This window comes from Bos javanicus, chromosome 1 (assembly GCF_032452875.1).
Source record: "Bos javanicus breed banteng chromosome 1, ARS-OSU_banteng_1.0, whole genome shotgun sequence".
NCBI classification, from domain to species: domain Eukaryota; kingdom Metazoa; phylum Chordata; class Mammalia; order Artiodactyla; family Bovidae; genus Bos; species Bos javanicus.
Genome location: NC_083868.1, coordinates 81,854,875 through 81,878,844, shown reverse-complemented (window position 1 = coordinate 81,878,844; position 23,970 = coordinate 81,854,875). Strand labels below are relative to the sequence as shown.

Sequence of the window (23,970 nt, the reverse complement as noted above, 5' to 3'; positions counted from 1 at the left end):
ATATACAGCCTTGACGAACTCCTTTTCCTATTTGGAACCAGTCTATTGTTCCATGTCCAGTTCTAACTGTTGCTTCCTGACCTGCATACAGATTTCTCAAGAGGCAGATCAGGTGGTCTGGTATTCCCATCTCTTGAAAAATTTTCCACAGTTTATTGTGATCCACACAGTCAAAGGCTTTGGCATAGTCAATAAAGCAGAAATAGATGTTTTTCTGGAACTCTCTTGCTTTTTCCATGATCCAGCAGATGTTGGCAATTTGATCTCTGGTTCCTCTGCCTTTTCTAAAACCAGCCTGAACATCAGGAAGTTCACGGTTCACATATTGCTGAAGCCTAGCTTGGAGAATTTTGAGCATTACTTTACTAGCATGTGAGATGAGTGCAATTGTGCAGTAGTTTGAGCATTCTTTGGCATTGCCTTTCTTTGGGATTGGAATGAAAACTGACCTTTTCCAGTCCTGTGGCCACTGCTGAGTTTTCCAAATTTGCATTAAATATTAAATAAGAGTAAAATATTTAGATATTAAAGTATCACAGAGTAAAATATTTAGATATTAAAGTATCACTTGTGTTGCATTAAAATATTACAAAAATAAAATATTTTACTGCATTAAAAAAAAAGTCATAAGTTGACTTATCTTGATTACTATTTTGGTGTCCCTTCCAAATGTTGCACTTGGTGAGTGCCTTACTTGCCACACTCTAATCCCAGCCTGGCTGTCAGGTCTGATGAGAGAATGAGAGAAAATGCCTGTGAAGTATCTAAAGTGTTACATGATACATTGTAGATGCCAAAAAACTAGTAACTATTTTATTTATTTTTCTGTTTATTTATTTGGCTGTGCCGGGTCTTAGTTGTGGCATGTGGGATCTAGTTCCCTGACCAGGGATTGAACCCAGGCCCCCTACATTGGGAGTGCAGAGTTTTAATCATTGGACCACCAGATGTTATTGCTGTTCTCCAGCCACTAAATCTTGTCCGACTCTTCGCGACCCCATGAACTGCAGCATGCCAGGCTTCTCTGTCCATTGCTATCTCCCTGAGTTTTAACATATCTCAAATTTATGTCCTTTGAGTCAGTGATGCCATCCAACCATCTCATCCTCTGTTGCCCACTTCTCCTCTTGCCCTCAGTTTTCCCCAGCATCAGGGTCTTTTCCAATGAGTCAGCTCTTTGCATCAGGTGGCCAGAGTATTGGAGCTTCAGCATCAGTCCTGCCAATGAATATTCAGGGTTGATCTCCTTTAAGATGGACTGGTTTGATCTCCTTGCTGTCCAAGGGACTGTCAAAAGTCTTCTCCAGCACCACAGTTTGAAAGTGTCAATTCTTCTGCACTCAGCCTTCTTTATGGTCCAACTCTTACATCCATACACGACTACAGAAAAAACCATAGAATTGACTATACAGACCTTTGTCAGCAAAGTGATGTCTCTGCTTTTTAAAACACTGTCTAGATTTGACATAGCTATTCTTCCAAGGAGCAAGTGTCTTTTAACTTCATGGCTGCAGTCATCATCTGCATTGATTTTGGAGCCCTAGAAAATGAAATCTGACACTGTTTCCATATTTTCATATTTGCTATGAAATGATAGGACTGGATGACATGATCTTAGTTGTTTGAATGTTGAGTTTTAAGTCAGCTTTTCCCACTCTCTTTTACCTTCATCAAGAGGCTCTTTAGTTCCTCTTTACTTTCTGCCACTTTTTACCACAAGAGAAGTCCCCCAAACTAGTAATTGTTAATGATATTGATAAATTGGGTTAATAGTATTGATCTCATAGGATTATGAAGACTAAATAAGTAAATCACTTAGTATGAGATTTGACATAAAACAAGTGCTAAATAAATTCCTTCCTTCCATCATTTTAGTTTCCTTAATTCAACCAAGGATTTGGAAAAGGGAAGCTTTATTAGCCAGTATACAAGTGAGGTTCTTCTCCCTGACAAGGTAAAACAAATAATCTATTTGGATCATCAACTTGCTCATATTAAAATAAAGTTGGTCCCTTATTCCTTAGCCATTTAGCCCACTCTAGCATTCCTTTAGGAAATGAAATTCTAAGATCTTCAAACTAGCTGATTTGAAAGGACAAGAGCAAATAAATTCTCCAGGACTTTCTTACTCACCAAAGACAACCCTAATCTAAAAAAATTAATATACCAAGAAGTTTACATTTCTTTTAGTTAAAATATCTGAAAACAGGGACTTCCCTGATGGTCCAGTGTTTAAGAATCCACCTTGCAATGAAAGGGCAGTTGCAAGGAATTAAAACCCCACATGCCTCAGAGCAGCTAAGCCCATGAGCCTCAACTACTAAGCCGGAGTGCCACAGCTAGAGAGGCTGTGTGCTGCAACTACCACCTGATCCGACACAGCCAGAAAAATAAATTAAGAAACATATTTTTTTTAAAGACCTGAAAATAACCATACTTTACTCTTGTAATTAGAATGTTGATCAGGTAGGTGTTTTTTCACCTTTATATCAAGCAGGTTTTTTTGGCTAATAAATACCTTTTAGGTAACAAACATGGTTCCACATGCTACAACACGGATGAATCTTGAAAATTCTATAACATGTGAAAGATGTCAGTCACAAAAGACCACATGTTATATGATTCTATTCATACGAAATGTCCAAAATAGGGAAATCTATACAGATAGAAAGTAGATTAGTGGTTGCTTAGGGCTTGGGGATGGGAGGAGATGGAGAGATGGGGTACAGTAAAGGGTATTCAATTCCCTTTTGAGGTCATGAAAGAGCTGTAAAATTGACTGGTGACAGTTGCATATATCTGTGAATATATTAGAAAACACTTTAAATGGGTGGATTGTATGGTATGTGAATTATATCTTAATAAAACTGATTTTTAAAAAATTGCTCCTGTAATTTCACACTTTCAGAGAAAGAATTAAAAAAAACAGGGTGGGGCTTCCCTGGTGGCTCAGTGGTGAAGAATCTGCCTCCCAATGCTGGAGACACAGAATCCTGGTCCAGGAAGATCCCATATACCTCAGAACAACTAAGCCTGTGCACCACAACTCCTGAGCCTGTGCTCCAGAGCCTGGGAACTGCCACTACTGAAGCCCATGCTTCCTGAAGCCTCGTGCTCCACAAGAGAAGCTACTGCAGTGAGAAGTTCACACACTGCAGAGAGTGGCCTCCACTTGCTGCAACTAGAAGGAAAAAAACCCGAGCATCAACGAAGACCCAGTACATCCAAAAATACAGTAAATAGACAAAATTATTTTTAAAAAAAAGTGAAAAAAAGATAAAAAGTCTTTTGGAGGTGACTGGGCAGAAGTTTCATTTTTCGGTCACAATCAAATCAGGCTCCTCGTTTTCCAGTTTGCTTTCTTTCACCTTGGAAACGGAGGTTGACAGACCTCCATTTTCTACCACTGCAGGCTAAATAAAGCCCTGACTTTGGTCAGTCTGTTGGCAGTTGGGGAGTGATTGTAGCTAGCTGTTTCTGTGCACAACAAATTACTCTTATTTGCAGCCTTAGGGACTAAATATAACTATTATTTTGTTTTACCACAGAAAGTTGAGTTAGTTACATAAAATGTCCTCTTGATTGGAAAGATATATTTTGTTTTTATCCACCAGCTGTATTTCTTTAGGCTACAACCAAAAAAACAGGGAGAAATCTATTTCCCTAGATTGGCTTATTTCGAGTGAGTCTCAGTTGGATAGAAAAGTGTGATTCCTTCAGACTGATCACTGACAACCTCGCTTCCTTTCTGATATAAACTTCCAAGGGATCCTTTGGCTCTGTATTCGCAGGATACACTGCCTTGATGCTAAATGCCCATGCTATCTTGGGGTCATGCTCAGTTCTGGCTTTTGGCTCCTACCTGCCTTTGGAAGAACCGATTTCATCTCCCACGTGTCTGATTGGGGAAAACTCCTACAGAAAGAGGAAACTCCTCATTCACATCCAAAGAGGTGTCTGTGAAGGGAGATGATGGAACTGTAGGTGGAAATATCCCACTGATAAAGCAATTGTGAGTGGGGCAAGAGGACAGAAGGCTCTGAGATTCTATGAGAGTCAATGAGCAAAGACAGTTTCCTATTAAACCTCTCCATATGGCCGAGTCAGCTTATCAAAAGTCAAACTGTCAATTTCTCTCAGACCCATGATTGGTGAAGTTCAGTTCACTAACCTCCAAACCCCTGTGACAGCAGTGAAATTCCACCTAATTTCACCTTGATGCACCATATTGAGTCAGGAAGTAAAACAGGGAGGGCTCTGACTCACACTTCTTTCCTGTCAAATTTTGGGTTCCAAGGCGGGCTCCAGCTTTCATTTCCCCCACCTCTAAACATGACGCAAATGTGTATGAATAACTTCTTTAGAACAGAGGTCCACAGACAGGGTATATTGACTCGATGCTGCCTAAAAATCCTGAGATTCAGACGTAGATGAAGGAATACACTGTTGAATATTTTGCCTTCTGGGCAGTGGATGCCAAGTCAGTGTCCAGGACACACAGCCCACCACATGTTGACTGATGGAGCCAGGAGCTTTCCAGAAACCCACACCTGAGCACACTCTTAAGCTTGCTTAAAAACATTGTTCTGCAGGAACTTCCAAAAGTCTCAGAAATAAACATCTCTTTAGTCCAGAAATTTTGACTCGGAGAAATTAGAAAATGAGTTGGACTCCTACTTTGAAGAGAGAAGTGGAAGGGGAAGGTGACATGTCCCTACAATGAAATTCTACTGATTTTTTCTTTTTAATCTGAAAAGTAACTCAGTTTATATTTTTTATGCAGAGAACAACACTGAATTTGGCATTAAAAATCCATCCTGAGCCAGACTGAGATGGGTTCACATTTGGCCAGGGCCAAAATTGATGGAATATCTTTGTTTCTCTTTTATACTGGCAGAGGCAGGCAAGAAAAAAATGGGCTGAATGCCTTCTTCATTGGAAGGATGTCTCTGCTTTTAACGACCAGCTTGAATTTCTTTAGGATATAACCCAGAAAACAAACGAGATGCCAAATTTCCTTACTCTTATCTCTTAATCATGTGCAAAAGATATGCACCTTCATGCTCCACCCCTTAGTCACCTTTGTTTCTCCTGGAGACAGGTGAGTCACACAGTGGCGTGCATGCACACGCACACACACACACACACACACACACACGGAGTTATAAATCATTCTGAAGGGAGTTTCCAATATTTGAGGAGATAATTCTTTCTCTGATTTGGCACAAAGGTATTCTTTAGGAAAATATCTACCTAGTTTTGCACAAGTTACTATAGGTCAAAATTTTGATAGCAGGGTAACTTTAAAAATTACTTATGAACACAACATTGTACATCAACTACAGTCCAGGATAAAATTGTAAAAAAAATTTAAAAATTTATAACATTAATCAGCCTCTGTTCCTTGAACCACCTGCAAGCTGAAAAGCAATGTGAATTTGTTTAATATACAGATTCCAGGACCTTACTCCAGACCCACTGAGTCTAGATCTCTGGAGATAGTCTGCATTTTCAACAAATTCCAAAAATGATTCTGGTAGAGTCTGCCAGCCATTGCTCCGTACTCTAGTAAGAGTATGGCCAAAATTCCCATCATGATTTCATGAAGGTTAGAGTAACAAAATAAAAATCTCTGAAAGTAAAAGACTTGTATTCTTGGGATTTCAGAATCACATCTTAATCACTTGCTCATTTTTGGACTGCAAGCCAAGGAAGGGAAAAACAATAAGTAAATGTATCTGTGATTGATAATTTCTGCTTATTATTTAATATCCTCCCCCATGAAAGTTCTCAGATCATGGTTTTGCAGATACTAAGAAGACTGGATTTAGCTTACAGCAATAATTAAGTATTTTCCTTCCAGCTATGGAAGTTTATCGTGATGTATCTTGATCTGCTTGGGTTCTATTAGGTAGCAGTGGGTCTTGTGGAGTGACTTAAAGCAAGACTTTACTGATGAGATAATGTTAAGGAAAACCTTTCCACATGGCGTTAGTGGTAAAGAACCCGCCTGCCAATGCAGGAGAAGTAAGAGACATGGATTTGGACCCTAGGTTGGTAAAATCCTCTGGAGGAGGGCATGACAACCCACTCCAGTACTCTTGCCTGGAGAATCACATGGACAGAGGAGGCTGGCAGGCTGCAGTCCATAGAGTTGCACAGAGGCAGACATGACTGAAGCGACTTAGCACGCAAAAGGCAGGTCAATGGTTACCAGATGGGGGAGGGACACATTGGGAATTTGAGGTTAACTGCTATGCAGAGACCTTCTGTATAGCACAGGGAACTATACTCACTATCTTCTAATAACTTATCTTATTCATGCTTAGTCGCTTAGTCCTGCTTGACTTTTTGCGAACCCATGGACTGTAGCCCTCCAGGCTCCTCTGTCCATGGAATTTTCCAGGCAGGAAGACTGGAGTGGGTAGCCATTTCCTCCTCCAGGGGATCTTCCCAACCCAGGGACTGAACCCGAGTCTCCTGTGTCTCTTGCATGGCAGGTAGATTCATTGTAAATGAACTATACTTGGTTTTAAAAATTAAAAAAGATATTCTAAAAAAGGCAGGTCACAAAAAATTAAGTTCCAACTTTGTAACTGAAATATATAATAGGAGACTTGAAGAAAGTACCCACAAAATACAATCAGGTTCTTGTGTTAAGGTTAGTTCCCACTGCCCTTGTTCAGTTCAGTTCAGTCGCTCAGTCGTGTCCCACGACTGACCCCATGAATCGCAGCACGCCAGGCCTCCCTGTCCATCACCAACTCCCGGAGTTCACTCAGATTCACGTCCATCGAGTCAGTGATGCCATCCAGCCATCTCATCCTCTGTCGTCCCCTTCTCCTCCTGCCCCCAATCCCTCCCAGCATCAGAGTCTTTTCCAATGAGTCAACTCTTCGAATGAGGTGGCCAAAGTACTGGAGTTTCAGCTTTAGCATCATTCCTTCCAAAGAAATCTATCTCTAAATCTATTTTACTTAAAAAAAAAATTGTGATAATAACCACAAACTCTAAAATGGTGACCTCTCAATTTAAAATATTATCAATATTTTATTTTTTGTTTTTTGAAAATTTATTTATTTTAATTAATTAATTTAAAATTTAACTAATATTTTAAGTAATTTATTTTAATGTCTCTTTACAATAATTTAATTCATTTATTTTAATTGGAGGCTAATTACTTTACAATATTGTAGTGGTTTTTGCCATACATTGACATGAACCAGCCAGTCACCTATCTTGAACCCCACCTCCCACCTCCCTCTCCAAATATTATCAATATTTTAATTTTAACTTACTATTAAATCACCTTCAAAAGCACAAATTAAGAAAAATTTATTATAAGCCTGAAATACTAACAAATAATTTTTCCATTTCCCACTGAAACTATTTACAGGCATAAATACATGATTTTGGTATGATTTTACAACTAAGTTGTAATCTTAGTTTACCTACAAATTTGAGTTCTGCTTTTTTGACTTCTTTTATAATATGACATGTTATATTATAAACATGCTTGCACATTTCTGCATAGCCTCAGAATTATTTTGAAGGTGACGTATTTTAAAAAGTTGTTACATTGTACTTTCCAATCCTTTATGTAGAAACATTTCTGTTGTATCTAGTTTTGAGATTACAGATGACATAGAATCATCTTTGTATAAAAGATTCTTTTTCTTTTTCTTTTATAAGATATTTCTTTAGAACAAATTCTCAGCAATGGTTTTACTAGTTCAAAGGACATGAACGTTTTTATGGGTTCTAATGTATAGCATACTTCCCTTCAGAAAAATTATACCAATCTTCATTACTTAAACTATGTGAAAAAGTACTGGACTTCTAAAAAGCTGAGAAGTGTTGAGTTTTTTTTTTTTTTAATTTTTTCATTTAATTTTTGTTACTTTGTTGCAAACATTACTCTGTTAATTTTTATTTATTCATTATGATTAATAATTTTGTATATATGTATGCCTGTAAGTGCAATAATTTTAAGTTATCAATATACCAGACACCATTCCAAGAGGTTTTACATACATAAAATCATGGGTTTTTTTAAATGAAAATAATTTAAATAAACATTTGATGCATGAAAGCTATAAAAACCTACACTGTCTGTAGTGGATATTAAAGTAAAATTTTTAAATCCCCAGGAAATAAATGATCTTAATTCATAGTAGAAAAGCACAGAAAAATTAACTATGAAAGAAAGCAACACCACTCTAGATTTTTCAGAATATTTACTTTTGTACATCAGAACAGGTAATTGAAAGGAATAATAGTTTCTTTTACTACTGAGGAAAAAGAAGGTCTTTTCAGAAATAGAAAAAGGTTAATCCATATCTTCTTTCCTGAAAAAAAATAACTGTATGACACTTGGAAAGTCTAGTGAAGGAACTAGGATGATAAAAAGTAGTAGTAAATTTTTTAAAAAAAATTAAGGAAACTATTCAATAAATAACTTACCTGATCTCACCAAGCACATCAAACTGAGGAGGAAGTATAATCTCAGCATATGGAAAGTGGAGCCCATGTATGTCACATTCGTACAAAGGATTTTCTTCCCAGAGTCTTAGCCTCTATACTCAGAGCTTAGATAACTAACCCGGACGATGTGCGGTGACAACAGGAAGTTCCCCAGGGACTGCAGGCAGGTCCCAACCCTTTCAGGGTATGTGACTCCTCCTCCTTTCAATAAAAGGTCAGGTGTATTTCTGCTTGCACAATTTTATGCAGATCTAGATATTATAATACGTATTTGCAGAATGACGAGTTCAAAATAGTTTCATTCCTTGTGGGCGGTTTATTAGTCGTTTGGCTTGGTGTGTTGAAATCAGGTGTGATCTGAGATATTTTTCCCTTTTGTTTCTGTGAATGAAAGAAATCTGGTGGGTCTTCTGTTGGCCTGTGTATACCAAATTACCTTTTCTGTTTATTTACACACTCATTTCTCAGAGGACAGTCTTTAGATTTTATTGTTGTTGCTGTTGTTTAGTCTCCAAGTTGTGCCCAATTCTTCGGGGACCCCATGGACTGTAGCCTGCCCGGTTCCTCTGTCCATGGGATTTTCCAGGCAAGAATACTGGAGTGGGTTGTCATTTCCTTCTCCAGGGGATCTTCCAGACACAGAGATCAAACCTTGCATTGCAGTAGGACTTTTTACCCCTTAACCACCAGGGAAGCCCTAGATTTTATTAAGAACATTTTATTAATAAGTCCAATCATGTACCTATATTTGTAAAAATATGCTTCAGATTAAAAGAAACCTTAAAACGTTTCTATCTATCTTAATTTTTATTTTTTTGCCATTCAGAGTTCCTTTTCCTCTCCCCCTTCTCTCCCCTCTTTTCTGTTCTTCTCCTCTTCCTTTCTGTCCTTCTTCAAGAAAAAAATAGATGAAAAAGCTTTAAATAGAGAACTGGGCCAGAATCCATGCATCTCAAAATAGGGAGTAACTAAATTTGTGCTCCATAGCTACAGGGTAATTTAATTCTTCTCTGGTGGAAGAGTTTGCAACAGTTTCTCTGGCTTGTGACGGTGGTCTGAAAAGCTGAAAACTAGATGAACAAATGCAGAAACTACTTAAGAATACATTTACATCCAAAGCATAGGCAAAATCCACTAGTCATTTAACATTGTTTGTGATGTAAGTATATCAGCTCTCCATGTCTGCACCCCATTCCTTGCAGGAAGTAAATTCTAGCAATGCTTTCCAAGGAATCAGTACATCAGAACCACTGGGGATTGTGTGTCACAGGTTTTTCTGCATCACATCTCAGACCTAATAAATGACAAGACTCCCTACCAGTGGTCTACTGATCTGGGTTCAAGTCCCATGTCTTCTATTCACTAGTTGACTGGCCTTAACCAAAGCATTTAAGTTCTCTAACTCTTCCTTTTCTCAACTGTAGAATGAAGATGATAAAACTGCACATCTCACCAGGTTGTTTTATGGATTAAATGAGATAGTGTAAACAAAATTCTTAACACCATGGCTCCTACCAAGGTAAGTGCACTCACCACTTGGTAACTGTTGTTATTACTTATCCTCTGCACCTTTCCCTCCCCTCAAAAGCTGAGCCTCACAGTGCTGAGAAGGACCATGTGGAGAAGCTCTGTGGGAGTGCAGGAATGAAGAGGACATTTTAGCAGTGATGTTTCAGGTGAATAATTTTAGCCATCACTTAAGTCTGCTTTTGTCTTCTGCTTGAAGATATAAACTAAAAATCATAAATAGGAAAACCAAATAAGGGGTGCTAACTTTGTTGTTGCTTTCCATTTGCAATCAGCTTTACTAACCTGAAAACAACTGCTTTCCAGAACAAATGGGGAATTGTTTCACATTCTGTTAGGAATGTTTTATGGAATGCAATGCCCCTTTTGGCTCAGTGAACTTGCCTAATAAATATTTGTTGAATTCCTATCAGTTTTGGTACCATGCCAAGTGTTTATAGTCGGAGCCAATGTACATTTTCCTGGAAACTAGTCACTTATAGGAATAAGAAATTTGTCTCTTGGGAGGCCTCTTTGTGTTACTATTAATGATTTTCCTGCTAGGGGCACAGAAGTTCCCCTCACTCCCTAGCTGTGTGCTCCTACTTCCAGCATTCAAAATAGCACAAGAATCAATGGGAGAACACATCCGCTTTTGTAGGGGTTAGTGAGAAACATCAAATATAAGCCAAAAGAAAAAAAAAAAAACAAAGAAAACATTTCCAAAGGATGGGGAGAGGAATGAGGAAAGGCAGAACAGAGAATATCTTTGACAGGTGGATTACTTCCTTCTCTTGATTGTGGTAGTGATTATAGGAATCTACACTTGTGATAAGATTGCTTAGAATCACTCGCCCCCAACACACGCACACGCACAAATGAATGCATATAAAAATGGTAAAATCTGGGACTTCCCTGGTTTCCCAGTGGTTAGGGCTCTGGCCTTGCTGGGAGCAAGGGTTGGATCCCTGGTCAGGAAACTAAGATCCCACATGCTGTACTATGCAGCCCCCCCCCCCCCCCCGCCAAAATCTAAGTGAGGTCTATGTACTGTACCAAAAGCAATTTTCTGGTTTTGATGACATGATACGTAAGATGCTATGATTATGAGGAACTGGATAAGTATACAAGGGACATCCCTGTACTATTTTGCAGCTTCTTATGAACAGATAATTATTTCCAAATGAAAGGGTTTTAAAAATTCCAAATGATCTGTCAACTCCTAACCATTTGAATGATACTATTTAGTTTAAGGTATTCTAAGGAAAACCATTGCTTCATTTATCATCAGCTACTCATCATAAAAATGAATAATGGTCAATTTTCTCAATACTATGACACTGATAAATGACAACTCAAGAACATCAGAATTTTCCTTATTTCCAGTTTAGCATTATATACTGGCTTTTTTTTTTTTTTTTTAATCTAGAAATCACTTGCTACAGAGAGCAGAGTAGAAAGAGGCAAGCAAGCTTCTGGACAGGAAAAACAGGTATGCAAATGTAATGGGACTGAAGGGAGGTGGTTTTATGACTCTCATTGGCTTCAGCATTCGGAAAGTTGACCTATGTCCCCTCCCGCCCTGGGAGGGCTCCAAGTTGGTATATGACTCACTGTAATGCCCTTTTGTCCTTTCATCTGCATCAGTGGCCTGGCAATCTCTCACTTCAGGTCCAGGTTTGGCAAGATATATCTGTTTCTTTGATTCATATTCATTTTATAAGGGCTTCCCCGATAGCTCAGTTGGTAAAGAATCTGCCTATAATTCATGAGACCCCGGTTCGATTCCTGGGTTGGGAAGATCCCCTGGAGAAGGGATAGGCTACCCACTCCAGTTTTCTGGCCTGGAGAATTCCAGGGGTCGAAAAGAGTCGGACACGACTGAGCAACTTTCACTTTCACTTTCATTCTATAAGGAGATCATGTTGCGGGCATGCGTGTGTGCTGGGTTGCTTCAGTCCTGTCCAACTCTTTTGACTCTATAGTAGTCCCATGGACTGTAGCCCGCCAGGGTCCTCTGTCCTTGAGATTTTCCATGCAAGAATACTGGAGTAGGTTGCCATGCCCCGCTCCAGGGGATTTTCCTGACTCAGGTATCAAATCCGTGTCTCTTGCATTTCCCACTTTGGCAGGTGGATTCTTTACCACTAAGCCACCTGGGAAGCCTTGGAGATCACAGTAACTTTCTCCAAATCCCTGTAGTTTTTCATTTCTTCATTCCTTCATTTGTTGAACATTTCTGGAGCTTCCATTAAAAAAAAATAATAATATTACAAAGGGACTTCTCTGGTGGTCCAGTGGTTAAGAATCCCCCTGCCAAAGCAGGGGACATGGGGTCAATCCCTGGTCTGGAAAGATTCCACATACAACTAAGGGCAACTAAGCCCCAGTGTCTCAACTACTGAGTCCATGCTCTAGAACCCCTGTGAAGCAACAAGAGAAATTATCGCAATGAGAAGCATGAACACAACTAGAGACTTGCCTATGCACAGCCACGAAGACCCGGCACAACCAAAAATACATAAACTTTAAAAAATAATAATCAAGGAAAAATAGGAAACGGCTCCTTCCCTCAAGGAGACACATCACTACTAGCAGCAGCAGCACCGCCACTGCTACTACTAAGCCTCACACAGGAAGTGTCCTCTGAACTGAATTTCAAAGACTAGGTAGTAGTTCACAGGTGAAGAAGGAGGAGCCAAGGCATTCCAGGCAGAGGGAATAAACTTGGAGGCATAAAGAAGTGTGGATTGAATGTTTGGTATATATAGAGTAACAATAAAGTAATTTGAAGATAGGAAACGATGAGGGAATTTGAAGACAGGTTGTGAAGAACTTTTTATCATGCTTAGGATATTGGAATTTTGTCTTCAAAACAGTGGAAACCTAGATTTTTTTTCTTGTTCAACTATTTATATGTTAATATATTACTATTATATAATAATGTTACAGGCAAAAACCAATTCTGACTCCATGTTGGAACTGTTTCTTTGACTTGCTTTTGTTGATTTTGTTTTTGTTTTTAATTAATTAATTAATTAATTTTAATTGGAGGCTAATTACTTTATATTGTAGTGGTTTTTGCCTTACATTGACATGAATCAGCCATGGTGTACATGTGTTCTGCATCCTGAGTGATTTTGTTATTGTAATTATACCTGACTGTCTGCCTTAGAGAACCCTGCCCCTCTACCGGACTGTTAAAGTGCCTTTGTTTAGAACCCTGTCCAACTGTAGATGGCAGGAAGGAAGAAATTAATATACCCCCTGACAGAGGCTTAGGGCTTCCCTTATGGCTCAGATGCTAAAATATCTGCCTGCAATGCAGGAGACCTGGGTTCCATTCCTGGGTCAGGAAGATGCCCTCGAGGAGGGTACAGCGGTATAGCAATCCACTCTAGTATTTTTGCCAGGAGAATTTTATGGACAGAGAAGGCTACTGTCCATGGGATTGCAAACAGTCAGATACAACTGACGGTGTTTTTACTTTGTTTCCTCACCTCCCCACATCTCGGATCTATAAAAGAACCTTTAATCTAGACCCCGACAAGATGGTTATTTTGAGATATTAGCTGTGAAAAGAAGAGAAGCGAAAAGCCAAGGAGAAAAGGAAAGATATAAACATCTGAATGCAGAGTTCCAAAGAATAGCAAGAAGAGATAAGAAAGCCTTCTTCAGCGATCAATGCAAAAAAATAGAGGAAAACAACAGAATGAGAAAGACTAGGGATCTCTTCAAGAAAATCAGAGATACCAAAGGAACATTTCATGCAAAGATGAGCTCGATAAAGGACAGAAATGGTATGGACCTAACATACCATGCCTAACATACCAGGCAGAAGATGTTAGGAAGAGATGGCAAGAATACACAGAAGAACTGTACAAAAAAGATCTTCACGACCCAGATAATCATGGTGATCACTGACCTAGAGCCAGACATCCTGGAATGTGAAGTCAAGTGGGCCTTAGAAAGCATCACTACGAACAAAGCTAGTGAAGGTGATGGAATTCCAGTTGAGCTATTCCAAATCCTGAAAGATGATGCTGTGAAAGTGCTGCACTCAATATGCCAGCAAATTTGGAAAACTCAGCAGTGGCCAAAGGACTGGAAAAGGTCAGTTTTCATTCCAATCCCTAAGAAAGGCAATGCCAAAGAATGCTCAAACTACCACACAATTGCACTCATCTCACATGCTAGTAAAGTAATGCTCAAAATTCTCCAAGCCAGGCTTCAGCAATATGTGAACCGTGAACTTCCTAATTGCCAACATCCGCTGGATCATGGAAAAAGCAAGAGAGTTCCAGAAAAACATCTATTTCTGCTTTATTGACTATGCCAAAGCCTTTGACTGTGTGGATCACAATAAACTGTGAGAAATTCTGAAAGAGATGGGAATACCAGACCACCTGACCTGCCTCTTGAGAAATTTGTATGCAGGTCAGGAAGCAACAGTTAGAACTGGACATGGAACAACAGACTGGTTCCAAATAGGAAAAGGAGTTCGTCAAGGCTGTATATTGTCACCCTGCTTATTTAACTTCTATGCAGAGTACATCATGAGAAACGCTGGACTGGAAGAAACACAAGCTGGAATCAAGATTGCCGGGAGAAGTATCAATCACCTCAGATATGCAGATGACACCACCCTTATGGCAGAAAGTGAAAAGGAACTAAAAAGCCTCTTGATGAGAGTGAAAGTGGAGAGTGAAAAAGTTGGCTTAAAGCTCAACATTCAGAAAACGAAGATCATGGCATCCGGTCCCATCACTTCATGGGAAATAGATGGGGAAACAGTGGAAACAGTGTCAGACTTTATTTTTCTGGGCTCCAAAATCACTGCAGATGGTGACTGCAGCCATGAAATTAAAAGACGCTTACTCCTTGGAAGGAAATGACCAATCTAGATAGCATATTCAAAAGCATCTAGATAGCATCCTTATGACCAATCTAGATAGCATATTCAAAAGCATCTAGATAGCATCCTTATGACCAATCTAGATAGCATATTCAAAAGCAGAGACATTACTTTGCCAACAAAGGTTCGTCTAGTCAAGGCTATGGTTTTTCCTGTGGTCATGTATGGATGTGAGAGTTGGACTGTGAAGAAGGCTGAGCGCCGAAGAATTGATGCTTTTGAACTGTGGTGTTGGAGAAGACTGTTGAGAGTCCCTTGGACTGCAAGGAGATCCAACCAGTCCATTCTGAAGGAGATCAGCCCTGGGATTTCTTTGGAAGGAATGATGCTAAAGCTGAAACTCCAGTACTTTGGCCACCTCATGCGAAGAGTTGACTCATTGGAAAAGACTCTGATGCTGGGAGGGACTGGGGGCAGGAGGAGAAGGTGAAGACAGAGGATGAGATGGCTGGATGGCATCACTGACTCGATGGATGTGAGTCTGAGTGAACTCCGGGAGTTGGTGATAGACAGGGAGGCCTGGTGTGCTGCAATTCATGGGGTCGCAAAGAGCTGGACACGACTGAGCGACTGATCTGATCTGATCTGAGCCTGCCATTTTCTTGCTCAGCCAGATTTCCCAAGTAAAGTCGTATTCCTTGCCTCAACATCTCATCTCTGGGATTTATTGGCCTACCATGCAGGAAGAAGAGCAGGCTTGGACTTGGTAACAATAATCCAAATATAAAAAATAATATTTTGTATGATCCTATATAATAATGTGATAAATTATATAAATATTTAATAATATATTTGTGTAACATTATTATATGAATTTTTTGGTAGTTTGTTATAAAACAAGAAGGAAAATATCTACATACTACTTTTCTGGCCTAAGAAGTATTTTTCATGGAATCGAGCTCTTTGGTTTAGAAATCATGACTCCCTTGAAAACAACGTGTTGAACAAAAGCAGCGCCAACTCAGCTCAGTCATTTCAGTAACTGCTTGTTTTTGGAATGCTGCTCAGAACACTTCAAGGAGAGATGGCTCTAACAAGACCTCCTGTATGCACAATGGCAAGACATAGGCAAAATGCTTTTTACTTAGTAAAGTTCATGAAAAAAAATTTTCTTTTTCAGAGGAATGTTCAGTATTTCAAGTCCATTGGTACCATGTTTTATAGATTTACTTGAACCTTAAACCATTGTTTTATTTTCTTTATTTAAAAATTAAAAAACAATTTATTTGGCTGTGTTGAGTTGGTTGCAGCACAGGTGATCTTTGTTGTGTCATACAGGATCTCCTGTTGAGGAGGTGCAGGGACTTTCTAGTTGTTACTCTCAGGCTTGGTTGCTCCACAGCAGGTGGCATCTTAGTTCCCTGACCAGGGATCGAACCTGTGTCCCCTGCATTGCTTCCCTGGTCGCTTAGATGGTGACGAAATCTGCCTGCAGTTCGGGAGACAGGGTTCAATCCCTGGGTTAGGAAGATCCCTGGAGAAGGAAATGGCAACCCACTCCAGTATTCTTGCCTAGAGAATGAGGAGCCTGGCAGGCTTTCATGGGGTGTTGCAAAGAGTCGGACATGACTGAGCAACCATCACTTCCTCCCTGCATTGCAAGGTGGATTCTTAACCACTGGACCACCAGGGAAGTCCCAAACTGTTCTTTTAAAATACTGTTATTAGAGTCAGGTTTTGTTATTATTTATTTTTAATTAAAGGCTAATTGCTTTACAATATTGTGTTGGTTTCTGCCATACATCATGTTTTTATTTTTATTCAGCTGGCTTCCCAAGCATTGCTCTTGAGAATCCTGCACCTTCATTAGACAATTATTCCCTGGAGTATGCACATAAAGTTGTCTGTGCAAGAAATATCTCAATGGAAAAGTCCACCCCTGGAATTTGGAAGATCTATCCTTGTGACTTTTGACTTGGGTGACCATTTGGAACCATCGTGAACACTTTGAGGGGCTCACACTGTCTAAATTGGGAGGGTATTTCTTGCCAGGCTTTCCCTGCTCGTCTGTCTGCACCTCAGTTTCAGCTGCTTTCAGAAATACTTGTCTCTCTTTTTGATATTCTCCCTAGGGCCATCCAAAGTAAATTTTAGGGTTGCCACATATTTCAAGTCAGGCTTACTCCAGACAAACCTCCCAAATTTGGCAAAAATCAACTCAACCATAGTTGCTCAGTAACAGAAAAGTAGAAGCATGAGTTATAAATTTATTTTCACTAATAAAAAAGAACAACAATAATATAAATTTACCTTCCTTAACAACTGGTAACAGAAGAACAACAACAACGAAAAGACAAAGAGAAACCTGAAAACAGAAGAGGGGCAGGGTAGAAGGGGAGACAGCTACGGCAATGGTGTGAGAGATGCTCAGGCCCGAAGGACGGTGATTTGGATGGGTTTGTGTTCTTGTTACAGAGTGAGATGAGCACAGCCCTTAGCAGGCAACCACTGCTGGCCGCATTACTTCGCACCCTGTTACTAGGCAACAAGCCTTGCTCAGCGCCACAGTGGACCCTGTCCACAAGCAACCAGCTGTCAGTGAGTGACCGTTAGTTGTCCTGCTCAGCTATTGGTCAGTGCTGCAGTGGGCCCTGTCAACAAGTAATGAGGGACCATTAGGGAAGTGCTTCAGCCAAGGGTCAGTGGTGTGGTGGTCATCAGGTGGAGAGTGAGGTAAGAGGCAGATTCAGGCCTTCTCCTGGAGGCCCTCCAGCTCACGCAGTCTTGGGCCAGCAGAAGAACTGGAGGGCCCAGGGATCAGACTAGGGCTACATCCTGCAGGCCTGCAGGGCCCTCACTAAGGCCTTCCTCTAGCTTTGGCCTACGCCTTGAGGAGTGGTGAACCTCTCCCCCATCCCTGTCTCTTTGACCTAGTAGCAATGGCCGACTGCCTGAGTTGCAGTCTGTGAGACCTGGTCTCTCCCATTTAGGTGGCCTGAGGAGACTGAGGGACAGTTGGGTTGGATGCCTGGCTCCCTCAGGGATAACAGCTGGGCAGGGTGTGGGAACCTGCCCCTGAAGGAGCTGCCTCCTCTTAACCAGGACTGGGACCTCGGAGGGGGAAAGTTGGGCCTTGGACCTTTGCCCTTTCTTTTCAGGACACAGAATAACAGGCAGAGATTTGCAGGAACATTGTTACCTGACCATGACCCAACCTCAAGAGCAAAGGATCTGACACCAAGAAGGCTGCAACAACTAACCACACGCCTCCCTTAGCTTCTGCTTTTAAAGAGGCTTGCTGAAAGCTTTCAGTAACTTTCAGATGGGAGCGCATGAGCCTCCCATCTCCTGTATGAACCTGTAATAAACCTTTCTCTGTCCAAAACGCTAATGTTTTAGTATTGATTGGCCTCAACTGTGCGTCGGGCACATGGACTTGCAATTTGGTAACATTCCCAAATTGGTCCTATAGACCTCAACTTGAGCTCTGGCCCAGCCAAAGTCCCTTGCCTTAGTGGGGAGGGTTCTTTTTGTATTTGGATTCACATGACTAATAACAAAACTGATGCTGAGACTGAAACAGCACATGCTTTAATCAATGGCCAGAGAATGAGAAACAGGAACTTGGCTTGAGACTCAGCTTCTCAATCTACCTGAGATACCATATATATAGGAGGGTTGAGGTCAAAGGAGGGGACTGAGTAAAGAAGAATAGGAGGATTTCGCTGGTGGTCCTGTGGTTAAGACTCCCCCCTTACACTGCATTGGGTATGGGTTGTTGGGATCTAAGGTCCTGCAAGCATGGCCAGAAAAAAAAAAAAAAAAAGAGGGAAGAATATTTATGACGTATCTGAGAACAGGGATGTGCTATGCTTGGGAAGACAGCAGTCTTTTTATAACACTGGATTTCAGTCCTTCAGTGGGCTTGCTTGGCTGTTGCCACAGCAACTGTCAACTGTTGGATGTGTTATCAGGCAAATATATTACCATGAACATAATAAGGAGGGTCTACTGGAGGCTTTCTACCATCTTGGACCTAGTTGGTTCTAACAGATTTTGGTGGGCTCTTCTTCTTTTCTGGTGGCTTCCTGTAAGATAACACTTCCCTGCAGCTTAGTTCTCTCAGTGAAGGGGGAGGATTATAGGTGAAGGCTAACAGCCTTGGTAACATTTGGAGAGGGGAAGGGGCAGATGTGTAGGAAATATAGGGTGCAGAACTGGCAAGTTAAATGACTTATTAGTTATCAGAAAGAAAAAAAAGAGGGAAGAGATTATTAATAGTAAGCACTTAGCTATGCTGGGCATTGAAGTAGCCTCTTTATATACATAAACACATTTAATGCGCCCACAGATCTCTTACTTGGCCTCTCTGTACACTGATGCTGAATCAAATCTTGGAAGACAGTTTTGGGTGAAGTAGAAAGTTATAGTTGCTCAGTTGTGTCTGAATCTTTGCAACCCCATGAACTTCAGTAAGTCACTCCCCTGTCCATGGAATCCTCCAGGCAAGAATATTGGAGTGGGCTGCCATTTCCTCCTCCAGGGATCTTCCTGATTCAGGGATTGAACCTGGGTCTCCTGCACTGCAGGCAGATTCTTTACCATCTGAGCCACCAGAAAAACCCAAGAAGAAAAGGATAGCTTTATTACTTTGTAGGCAAAGGGAGATACTCCAGGTTTTTGACTTGAAAAACTATGTTTCAACCCCAGAGAACTTAATGAGGCTTTTTATAAAAGTGGGTCAAAGGTGGGGTCTCGAGACTTCCCTGGTGTTCCAGTGGTTAAGAATCTGCCTGGCAATGCAGGAGACATGGGTTCAATCCCAGACTGGGGAACTAAGATCCCACATGCCTCGAAGCAACTAAGCCTGCTCACTCTGGAGCTCACCTGCCACAACTAGAGATCCCACATGACAATGACGCATGATGTCAAGATCCCGCATGCTGCAACTAAGACCTAATACAGCCAAATAAATATTAACCCCTCTGGCGGCCACCCCCCGCTTCCCCCCCCCCCCCCCCACCGCCGTCTCTGACAAGATTATAGTCTTCCCTGGTGGCTCAGCAGCAAAGAATCCTCCTATAGTGCAGGAGATACAGGAGATGAGGGTTTGATCCCTGGATCTGGAAGATCCCCTGAAGAGGGAAATGGCTACCCACTCCATTCTTGCCTGGGAAATCCTATTGACAGAGGAGCCTGGCAGGCTATAGTTCTTGGGGCAAAACTTTGAGCCTAAACCACCTGACAAGATTGGGGTGTGAACAGGGCTCCCTATGCCCTTAATCTTCAGGTGGTTTGTTTCCTAATCTTGAAGATCTTCTCTAGGCTCTTTAGTCTTGCCTCAGGTGATTTCTTGGCTGCCCCTCCCTTGATTGGCAACTGCTCTAATCTGCCCTTTGGATCTCAGGGAAGGTCATAATGGCTGGAGTCTGCCTACCAGAAATGAGAGACAGAAAGGCCTCTATCCCTGGGAGATCCACAGGGCCCTACTTGGTTTCAGATCTGAGAGACAGACACTCTATTTTACAGTTGGGGAAGTAGGTGTAGGTAGGGCCTGGTGCTATTTCCCTACATGAGGGAGGCCGAGCCATTTGCAGTTAATGTGAGCAAATTTTGTGATAAAATCTAGGACACAAAAGCTGTACTTGCTTTCAGCATAATAAGGCCAAAGTTATTAGATGAATTGAATAAGATCAAAGTCACATTGGGCTTCCCAGGTGGCACAGGGGTAAAGAATCCACCTGCCAATGCAGGAGACACAAGAGATGCAGGTTCTATCCCTGGGTCGGGAAGATCCCCTGGAGGAGGAAATGGCAACCCACCCCAGTATTCTTGCCTAGGAAATCCTATTGACAGAGGAGCCTGGCAGGCTATAGGAGTTGCAAAGAGTTGGACATGATAGAGCGACTAAGCACACATGCAAAGTCACAGTATCAGAAGGGCATGTTTTCCTTGAGTGCCAGAGGAGTTGGTCTGCAGAAGGAAATTAATTTTCAGGGTAGTGAATTATGGTAGACATTAGGCACATCAGGCCCAAACCAACAATATCTCATCTTTGGGCTCCTATCCATGTCCATGACATGGCCCAGACCTCTGTTCTGACAGGGGTCAGCAGAAACAAAGTTGAGACGAAATCTTTTAATACTCGGAGCAGGCTGGCAAAGGGAAAAATTTGCAAGCCTAAAGAATGGATTAGAGGGCTGGGTCTTCATTGTTCTGGGAGGGGAGGTAGGGTTTGCGGAAGGCGGGGGAGGGGCCATGGAAAGACGTGAAGGAGAGGATCTCCGCTGGAGGAAGAGGTCTTTTTAGAAAACTAGGGTAACCAGTTAGGAAACCTTAGGAAATCTTAAGCAATGCGGTTGAGCTCCTCTGATGGTCCACGGGTGCACATTATCCAAACCAAGGGCAGAAATGTCAGTATCTTCATTACTGCATGTGATTTTGGGCTTCTCCTCTGGGCCTCCGGTGAAGAGTTGCTGGGTCTGGAAATGGCTGCGGCAGTGGTGGACTTGGGGTTAAGGATAACCCCCCTCCTTGGTCAGTGGATGGGCAGTGGTCCAGACCTCTACTGTGGACAGCAGGACATCGAAGGCACCGACCGGCAGACGAGACCCAGACGGAAGCGACTGTAAGGCTCAGTCCCTTTTCTCCATTTCCAAGAGTGGCTAGAGAAGTAGACGGACACAAGGGGCTGTAGGTTTGGGGAAGGGCTGGCAGAGTTACTGTTTGCTGATGAGGTCCTGAGATTCTGACTAGAGTTTGTAATTTCACAGCCTTCCCACTGTTTCTGGCGGGTGACTGACATTTCAGAATTGGGTTTGCGAGGGTGCAGGGAAGGAGGCGGGAAAAGAAAAAAAAATTGTGTCGTGGTGATGTACTACACTGTTCTGAGACTTGATGCCAATGTTTCTCTAATCTTGGTGGCCAGAACCTGGGAGAAGCTGCTATTCTAAAGCGGCTTGCAATTTTCTGACTTGTGTTTTAATGAAGACCGCTCTTTGGTGTTGGAGAATTCCTTCCCTGAACTTGAGGGGGTCTTTTTGGTTTGGCAATAGTAAAGACCAACTTCTTTAGTGGAATGTACAGTTGGGACACAGCTGAACTGCCCTGCAGAATAATGCCGATGGTAATCTCCTTTTAAGTTAACTTGAGAGTCCCCCTGAAATGAGTTGGGGTAGAAGGGAAATTATCTTTTGTTGGTGACATGTAGAAATTGCTGAGAAGAGTGGAGAGATGAAATTTTGGGAGACAGTAGGCTTTAGATGCTGTACTTTTTTTTTTTTTTTTTACTGCACCGTGGGGCGTGCAAGATCTTAGTTCCCCAACTAGGTAAGAAATCTGTGCCCCCCTGCACTGGAAGCAGAGTCTTGATCTCTGGATGGGGAAGTCCCTAAATGTTGTACCTTGTAATGCTGCTACTGCTGCTGCTAAGTCGCTTCAGTTGTGTCCGACTCTGTGCGACCCCATAGACGGCAGCCCACGAGGCTCCCCCATCCCTGGGATTCTCCAGGCAAGAACACTGGAGTGGGTTGCCATTTCCTTCTCCATAGCCATTTCTAAATCTTTTCAGCTTTGCAATTCTCCTTTTATTCCCACATTATCTGTAACAGCCAGGTGTTAGCTATATTTTAGGGCATTGAAGGAGGAGCCCATGTTCACACTTAGAATTTGCTTCTAGCCTCTAGAAACTGCCTCCATCTCCCCTGACCAGTGTGAAGGTAGCCACTGGAGGGTAGCTGGTGGTTCTGGGACTCTAGGGGGTGGCTTGCAGCAGAATCCAGGAACAGTGTTTATCGAGCAAAGGATGAAGCTGTACTGAGGAGTGCCTGTGTTGAAGTTCAAGCAAGTTTGAAGTATGACCTTAATTGAGGATGAGATTAAGGATCAGGTGCATACAGAGAGGATTTTTGTAGGGCATAAAAACTTTTGAGGATTCTCAGGAGTGTTGGGGGAGGGGACTGGATTTGGGACTGGATTTTCCATTAAAAAGGATGGGTCATTTTCTGTTGTAGATAATTAACCAGAACTAGGACCTCTAAAAAAGAGAGGGAGAGTAATTAGCACTCCCTGCCAGCTCTAGGCGGAGAAGGCAATGGCACCCCACTTCAGTACTCTTGCCTGGCAAATCCCATGGACGGAGGAGCCTGGTAGGCTTCAGTCCATGGAGTCGCTAGGAGTCGGACACTACTGAAGCGACTTAGCAGCAGCAGCAGCAGCCAGCTCTAGGGAGACTAGCAGGCCGCAGGTAACTTTTCATCCTTAAGTTTCTGTGAAGCCTTCCTTGAGTTCTGTCCTTCACTTCCCTAGCCGACTGTTTTCCTTTCTCTGGTTCCTACTGCACTTTGTACCCACCTTTATTACAGCAGCCAATTATCTTTTTAAAAATTAATTGAAGTGTAGTTTACTTACACCCAATTAGCCTGTATTGTAATTTGTAATCATATCTCTCCCAGTAGACCTCAAGGGCGAGGGACTGGCGCTGGTACACAGATCGCGGTTCAAATTCCAGCTATGCCACTAGCTACCTCTTTGACTTTAGGTAATTACTTAATCGCTGTATGCCTCGATTTCCTTATTATTTAGGCACAAAAAGTAAAAAATTGAAACGGGCACAAAGCTCCGCATCGCCTGCGGTTGCTGGGAGAAATGAAGGTGACTGCGTGTAAAATACCAGGCACAAAGTATGTGCAAAACAAAGGGCGCCTAGTAGGGTAAATTAGAAAGGGAAAGGCTACCCACTCCAGTATTCTGGCCTAGAGAATTCCGTGGACTGTATAGTCCATGGGGTCACAAAGAGCCGGACACGACTGAACGACTTTCACTTTCAGTAGGGTAAACATTTGTTAATTAACGTGCACTCAAATATTTACTGATAAACCACCCAGGTTTCAGGCCTGGAAGCACTCCCTCTCTCTTGGAGAGCCCTCACGTGCGGTCTGTGGGCCTTGTCCCGCGGGCAGCCTCAGGACTGGCTCTGCCGAAGAGAAAACCCCTCCCACAGACCTTACGGTCTCGTGAGCCATTGGGCCAGGACCAGGCTTTCAGGTTGCTAGGCTAGGGAGGTGGAGATCTAGACTGCGCCTGCGCAGACTGAGGGCTAAGATGCTTTCCGGTCGGGCGGGAGG

General features: G+C 41.9%; 1 protein-coding gene across 2 annotated transcripts in view; it reads right to left on the bottom strand.

The window, feature by feature from the left end:
- The window catches only part of LIPH (lipase H), a 53,519-nt gene extending 44,836 nt beyond the window's left edge, over window positions 1–8,683 (bottom strand). The window contains exon 1 of one of the 2 annotated variants that reach the window (XM_061413678.1): window positions 8,464–8,683. In XM_061413678.1, coding sequence (XP_061269662.1) covers window positions 8,464–8,530 — 67 coding nt within the window. In that variant the 5' untranslated portion in view covers window positions 8,531–8,683. The remainder of the gene's footprint in view (window positions 1–8,463) is intronic. The other variant, XM_061413670.1, reaches the window with a different exon arrangement.
- Between the last annotated feature and the right edge of the window lie 15,287 nt (window positions 8,684–23,970).